The sequence below is a fragment of the Stenella coeruleoalba genome (assembly GCF_951394435.1).
Source record: "Stenella coeruleoalba genome assembly, chromosome: 7".
Taxonomy (NCBI): Eukaryota; Metazoa; Chordata; class Mammalia; order Artiodactyla; family Delphinidae; genus Stenella; species Stenella coeruleoalba.
Window position 1 is genome coordinate 16,507,487 of NC_137153.1, and position 7,566 is coordinate 16,515,052.

At 51.8% G+C, this 7,566-nt stretch overlaps 1 protein-coding gene across 1 annotated transcript in view; it reads left to right on the forward strand.

Annotated features, from left to right (window-relative positions):
- XKR6 (XK related 6) overlaps positions 1-7,101 on the forward strand; it is a gene marked incomplete at its 3' end in the record, with an annotated part of 270,553 nt that extends 263,452 nt beyond the window's left edge. The window contains exon 3 of the mRNA XM_079926345.1: positions 6,137-7,101. Coding sequence (XP_079782471.1) covers positions 6,137-7,101 — 965 coding nt within the window. The remainder of the gene's footprint in view (positions 1-6,136) is intronic.
- Positions 7,102-7,566: the final 465 nt, after the last annotated feature.

Genomic DNA, 7,566 nt, shown 5'->3' on the forward strand with positions numbered 1-7,566 from the left:
CCCTAATCTGTAGCATTTGCCAATTTCTGTGGTGTAAATATTCCCACCACACCTATTTCAGGCCTCTCACATGACATCAGCCAGCCCACAAAATTTCTGCCAATTTGACAACTGGATCTCGGAAGCCAGTATGACTGGCCGCAGCACACAGACCGTGAGTGAGGAGTGAGATAATCCCAGGGGTCGGTGGTCGCACTCTTGCTTACTCCTGTGTAACCTTGGCCAAGTTACTTGACGTCTCTGAGCCTGGTTCACAGATGGCATCCTTGAGGCTGGTTTCCTTTCCCTGGTGGCCCGGGTAGGAAAGTACCTTTGTATCATCACTCCCTTGCTGTGTCTCCTGGGTGGAGGTTAGTACAGGAGACAGGCAGTGATGCTTAGAGAGCTGTGCTCACAGCTGCCTTATCTTTTTTCTGAGAGCATTTCTAGGCACAGACTGGGCTTTTTTAAAATGTAGGAAGATGGGTGAAGTTTGATGGGTGGAAAGAGAAGAATTGCCCGTCTAATAGGAGCTCAATCTGGAGAAAATAGACAGTGGAAGTTAGACAAGCAGGTGGTGGAGTTCCCCCAAACCTTAGCTTCAGTGGTAAAAGGAGGGAGGAGGTGAGGGCTGAGAGAGGCAGATGTTGACCTTGACGTGTGGATAGACAAATAGCAACTTGAGCCTGTTTCTTGGTTTGGGGAATCTCTGGGGGACCCGCCCATGGGGGTACAATGCCGTATAAATCAGGTGAGTCACAACGGGAGTGTGGCCACATCCACATCTCTTAAATTCAGATTCAGTCTCCTCACCTGTAAAACGAGGATAACAGCCCAGCAGGGAAAGGATGCCATAACTGGGGACTAGCTAATGGTCAAGTGTGAAAGGCAGAGTAAATCCAAATGACAGATGTCAGAGTCGGGGGAGATGCATGGACCCAGTCCTCTGAATGCCACCCTTAGGAATTGGTCGTCAACCTCACCGAGAGCTCTCGGTTGTGACTCGGGGGTCAGGAGTGAAGGGAGGTGGGAGAGTTAAGGGAGCAAGGAGGTGACCCTCGAGAAGGTTGCAGAAGAGACGGGAGAGGTGGGATCTCACGGCAGAGGGTGCAGGGTCCAGGGGGCTGTTCTTTGTAAGCTGGCGGCGCTTGCCCACGGAGACACGCTGATAGGAGGGAGCTGGGAGCTAGGAGTCTGCACAGCTGACTCTTCTGCGCCTGCTCTGCTCTGCTCAGCGCCCCATCCAGTCCCTCCTCCTCGAGTGTTTTCCAGTGTGTGATTTAGCGGTGGGACCAGAAGGGAGCTCTTTGTGGCAGAAGGGAGAACAGGGCAGCTGGTGACAGGGCCGGGCATTCACCGCCCCCGCTCTGGGAAACAAAGTCCAGCAGTGGACCCCACTCGCCCAGGCTCACAAACAGCCTTGGGGCCAATCCAGGTGCTCCTGCGGCTTCTCAGAGACTCCTTGAACCCACGTGCAGCGTTCCCCCGGCGAGACTGTCTCGCGATTTGGTTTCTCCTCAGGTCCCCTTTCTGGCTCCCATTCACTGGCCCCCAGTGCCGTTCTGCTCTGGTCCATCCGGGTCATGGCCCTGCTTCTTCTTGCCAGACTGCAGCCTCCCTACCTCACCCTGATGACGGCCCTCCTGCCGCCCTGGTCCCTTCCACGGCATCACACCTTTCCTCCTGGTTCCTCCACTTCATCTGCTCCCCACCCCTCTCTGATTTTAGGGTCCCGATCTTCCCCCAGACACCCTGTCACTCTGTCTGCTTCTCACGTGGTGGGACATCCACACTCATTTTTTGCTTTGCTCCCCAACTGGCAACAGTTCAACTGGCAGTGACCCTTGGGTATTGCAGGGACACCACCAAATTGGTGGTGACGGTGACTTCCCAGAGGACTGGCCCTCCTTGGTCAAGGGCCTCCAACTGCAGGCTGCAGCCCCTCATGCTCTTGCTCTGTTGGTCATAAGGTGTGGACATCCTGTTTCCGGAAACCTTAGCCCCTGGGTCTGGTGATCAGAGCCCCAAGGCCCCTGTCCCAAGCCTTTCTCAGGGGGTGGCCCCCATGAGGCTCTGGCTTAGTGACCTCCCAGATGGTGGGGCTGAACTTGGTTCACCCAGTGGGCCAGCTGCAATCCCCCCTTCCTGGTCTGCGGCAGGAAAAGAGAGCAAGCCGTGAAGGTCACTGCCCAGAACTCGTCACAGCCGAACGTGGAGTGTTTTACAATTTCCAGTCTGATCTTTGCAACGCAGAAAATGATGGAGCTGTAAGTGAGAGGAATCATAAATGTGCCCAGGCCTGTCTGGGAATTTCACTGGGGGCCACGAGGCTGCTTCCACAGCCACTTGCTGTGGTCCTGGGGTCTTGGTCAGGATAATGCATTGACTTTTGGGTTGACCTCGGGCCAGACAGAAATCTCCAAGTGAGCCACTGCAGGAGGAAAACCCTGCACTTCCTCCCTCTGTAATAATATACGCTGCAGGCCTTTGAAGATTAATCACTTAACAGAGGGAAAGTGATCTCAGTTAATTCTGCTGGAGTCATCTCTTTCTTTGTGGCTTGAACGTTACTTTCCTGAGGAAAGTGGAAGAGAATTCAGATTTGGTTTTTAGCTCCATACTCAGGGCCCTCTCTCAGATACCTGTAGGTACTACACCTCCCATCCACTCTTGGCAAAAGATTCAAATCCTTTACACCCAGAGGGCCCAGTCCCTTCTGAGACCAAATCTGGAGGGTCCATTTAGTACAGTGGCTACTTTCAAGGCCGTGGAGTCTGAGTTTCAATTCCAATTCTACTTCTTGATAGAAGTATGATTTTTGAAAAATATCTTGTTCATCAAAAAAATGGAATTGGAACACTGTATCCAATATCACAGACTAGGTGGCTAAAACAACAGAAATTTATTGTCTCACAGCTCTGGAGGCTGGAAGTCCAAGATCACGTGTCGGCAGGGTTGATTTCTCCTGAGGCTTCTCTCCTTGACTTGCAAACGGCCGTCTTCTTGCTGTGTCCTCACGTGGTCTTTCCTCTGTGAGCACATCCCAGGCATCTCTGTGGGCCCAAATGATCTCTTCTCATAAGGACAATAGTGATTAGGGTGGATTAGGGCCACCCTAATGATCTCATGTTACCTTAATTGCCTCTTTAAAGGCCCTATCTCCAAATGCGGTCACATAGTAAGGTCCTGGGGGTTAGGGCTTCAACATAAGAATTTGGGGGTGGGAGAGGTGGGGACATTGCCCATAACAAGTACCTACATCACAGGGTTCTTCTAAATAAGATACATGCTCAGTGAATCATGGTGTGTAGTTTCTCTGGGGTGGCCTCTGTTTCCTGTTGGATGTGTGGGTTTGAAGTGGGTGGTCTGTGAAGCTCCAGAGGATATAACGTTTGGCGATCTACAACTTCACCATGTCGGGAGCAGATGAGGCAGAGAGGTAAGACGGGGGCTGGACATCAGCCAGCCCACAGGCCCCCGGCCAAGTGTCAGCTCTCGGTCCTCCACGTGACTGTCTCCCGAGCCCCCCTTGTAATTTAGCAGTGATGTCTTACGACGTTTGCGGAACATTCATACCACATCCTAGAGAGAACTTCCAGAAGCGCTGACCGTGGTCCGAGGCAGTGTGTGCGTCGGCTTAGAGGGGAGTGATTTCTGCAGTACCCTGAAACCACAGGCATGGATCTGGAAGTGGCGTAGGTGACCCAGAAGATAGATTGACGATGAAGGATTGAATTTCGCTTCACCAGTGTGGTCAGTGGACGTTTGAATTCCTCTTTGCTCATTTTGGGCGTGGATGGGGCTACCATCACAGCACACCGAACAATGAAATCAGGACGGTGACAGCAGAGGGGCTGTCCTGCTTCTGCACCCCAAGTTTGTTCAAGAGCACACTCAGAGTTAGACTGGATTAGACCACGCTTCGGCGAAAGCTAACTTCTTACTTCACGAGCTTGTGCTTTTCTGCAAACAGGGGAAGTAGTACCTTTTGCTTGATTAGAAGAAACAGAAAAATCAAGCCTTCTTTCCATCCAGCTGCTGTAGAGATCCCCCTGATCACTGAGGGTCGGTAGCACCTCTGAGATGTATCACTTTTAGCATCAAGAAATGGGTTCACCAGGAGAGGGGTAATGCCGCAAAGAAGCTTTCCGAGGATGCTCCAGTGTTGGCAATAAGCCTGGCCCAGACGATCAAGATGACTGCACGTTCCCTGCCGTCCAGAAACCTACAGCCTAAATCACGTGACTCCCAAGGGAACCCATTCCCCTCCCTGCCCCAGCCTCAAAAGAACACGAACACAGGGGGCTCTGAAAGGTCAGCATAGCCACTGTGACATGGTCGCAAGAGACCGCATGGCTTCAGCAGAGGCTGGTGGAAATGCCCTGTGTGTACAAAGGGCAAAGCAGCACACACCTAAGTATTGTGTTCAGAACTTTCCAGAAAAGTGAGAGGAAAATCACCAGGTGTTTTCAAGATTGGCTTCTATGGAGAAATTGGGATTGTTTCTTCCCTGTTTATTTTCCACATTGGCTGTGATTCTTGCAAAAGCAACACATACTCATTGTCACAGTTAACCTTCCAGGCTTTTTCTGTGCTCTGCCAGCACACTGGTTTTTGGCATCAGACTCTAATGTTCTGCAAGCTGCAGACCGGTGCGTCTCCCTGAAATGTCGGAAGGGAGGTGCCGCGTGGGCTGGGTGGGGAAGGACAAATGCATGGGGCGGGGGGGAGGGAGCGACAGAGGACTTTGATCCTTCACTGAGGGTCAAGTGGAGAGGTGAGGAGGGGCCGGGGAAAGACCAACAGAAGGCTGGAGCTCTGGGCCAGCTTCATGGGTCTCTTGATGAACGAGGCTCCTGGGTCTGACCTTTGGCCTTAGGAGAGAAAACGACCAGGTCACTTTGATGTCAGCCTGGAAGAACGCTGTAGGGGAATCGTGCTCTGGGGTGAAGGTGGGGACTTTGATTAGGAGATGGTGGCCCATGGGGTAGTATTCAGGGCTCCAGCTGAATTTAGCTGCATTTAATTCTGAAATCTGGGGAGAGAAGAAAAACAAAAGAGGCACTAGACGGACTGAGTGGAGATAGTGCTTGAAGGAGCAGAGGGGCAAGGGGGTCTTGCTCCAGAGGAGATGGTATGACGATGCCTGACTTCATGATTGCCTGCTCATGGGTGGATTTGGAGAGACTCCAGCCACTGTTTATTGTGTTTAGATTGATTGAGTTACAAATATCACATAGGCAGCGTCATAAATAAAATTGCTCTACCGTCCGTTGGGATCAGACACATTCACTTGCTCGTTGAGGAGACATGTAGGTAATGACGTGCAGAGGCCTTGGAGAGCTCACCGGGCTAGGGAGGGGAAAGGCATCCCCAAAGCCCAAGTTACACTGCTCATTGCAGGACAGAAGCAGAGAAGGACAGGGCCTCACCAGTCAAGGCCTCGGGGAACCTTGAGCAGTGGCTGATTGGAGAAGGCAACAAGGAACGTGGGGAGACCACGAGAGACAAGAGTGAATGCGAAAGCAGTCAGAGGAACACAGGCTATCCCCGGGTCCTTGATCAGGGTGGCCTTAGGGAGTGGATGGGGAAATGCCAGATAGAAGAAGATCCCCTTAAGGGCTCCTTGGCCTTGAGCGAGCTGGCGAGAAGGGGAAGGGTGACTCCAAAGCCTTCTCAAAGTAGAACAGTTGTGCAACTTGGGGCGTTAGCAAGCTCTCGGTCTTCACAATCGGTGATCCCGTCTGCTGGCTGCTCTGAGAGCACAGCCTGGTAGTGACAAGGACGCCGACCCCACCGTGAGCTTATGATCTCTTACAATAGAACACATGGGGTCCCTCCCACAGCAGAGGTGATGAGCCAGCACAGCGGTCCTGGCTCTCCAGCCCCTTGGCAGGGCACGCCAACCTCAGCTTCACTCTTGAGCCGCGGGTCTCCAGAAGTTCTGGACCGGGTCGTTGACACTGAAGCTAGATTTCACAAGCTGTCAGCTTAGGGGGCAGCCATGGCCTCCAAGTTCGGGTCCTGATTTTGTGTTTCTTTCTCCCTCCTCCTTTAGATCGTGGTGTGTGTGGGCGTCTCCTCGGCTGGCAGCCCTGCTGTGCCCGGCGGTTGAGGTCCACGGTTTTGACTGTGTGGGTTTGTGTCTTTCCGGCAGGTGTCTCCTCTGTGACTTCCCTGATGTCCCTGGCTTGGGTGCTAGCCTCCTATCACAAGCTGCTGCGGGACTCCAGGGACGACAAGAAGAGTATGAGCTACAGAGGGGCCCTCATCCACCTCTTCTGGCGCCTCTTCACCATCTCATCCAGAGTTCTCTCTTTTGCCCTCTTTGCTTCCATCTTCCAGCTCTACTTCGGGATCTTCGTGGTGGTTCACTGGTGTGCCATGGCCTTCTGGATTATCCATGGCGGAACAGACTTCTGCATGTCCAAGTGGGAGGAGATCCTCTTCAACATGGTGGTAGGGATCGTGTACATTTTCTGCTGGTTTAACGTCAAGGAAGGGCGGACTCGATATCGAATGTTTGCATATTATACGATAGTCTTGACCGAGAATGCTGCCTTGACGTTCCTTTGGTATTTTTACAGAGACCCGGAGACCACTGACTCCTTTGCGGTGCCAGCACTGTGTTGTGTCTTTATTAGCTTTGTGGCTGGGATTGCACTGATGCTCTTATACTATGGTGTGCTGCATCCCACGGGGCCGCGAGTTAAGATCTTGGCCAGCTCCTGTTGTGCCGAGCTGCTCTGGGGCATCCCTTTGCCCCCCGATGTTGAGCCCATGGCGCCTCAGACCCCTGGGTACCGGGGGACCCAGGTCACGCCTACCAGAGCCGTAACGGAACAACAGGAGGATCTCACGGCTGACACTTGCTTGCCCGTTTTCCAAGTGAGACCCATGGGGCCCGCTACCCCGTTGGGGCGTCCTTACCTCCCAGAAGGGCCCCTCATTAAGATTGACATGCCAAGAAAGAGATACCCAGCTTGGGATGCTCATTTTGTAGACAGGAGATTGAGAAGGACTATTAACATTCTGCAGTATGTCACCCCCGCCGCGGTAGGCATTCGGTATCGAGATGGACCGCTCCTTTACGAGTTGCTACAGTATGAGTCTTCACTCTAAGAGCATCTTGACCCAAGTTGAGAAGGGGACCTTAAGTTTGGTTTGCGGTAAACGCCGCTTGCAAGAAATATAACTCCTCCCTTCCTTCAATACACAGAACTACCACCACCACTACCACCACCACCACCAATGCTACAAAAAACAAAAAGAAAATAAGTCACAACCCCTTCAGATAAGCTTTCTTTCCAGTCGCTGTATGTATACAAAGATATTCTCTATGTTTTGTAAGTAAAAACAAAAAGAAAACCTTTCTTTTGTTTTTTACACATAAGTAACAGTATTGAAAAAAAAATCCCACACTATGGTTCATACGGTGGAGAAGAAGGAGTTGTCTCCACTCCAAAAGAAAAACAAAGTTTTATACCTTTACACCAAGTGTAGGTCATTTACGGGATTGGTGCTGATTGAAAGAACAAAACAAAACAAACACAAACAAACAAACAAACAAAACCTTCAACTGCCTTA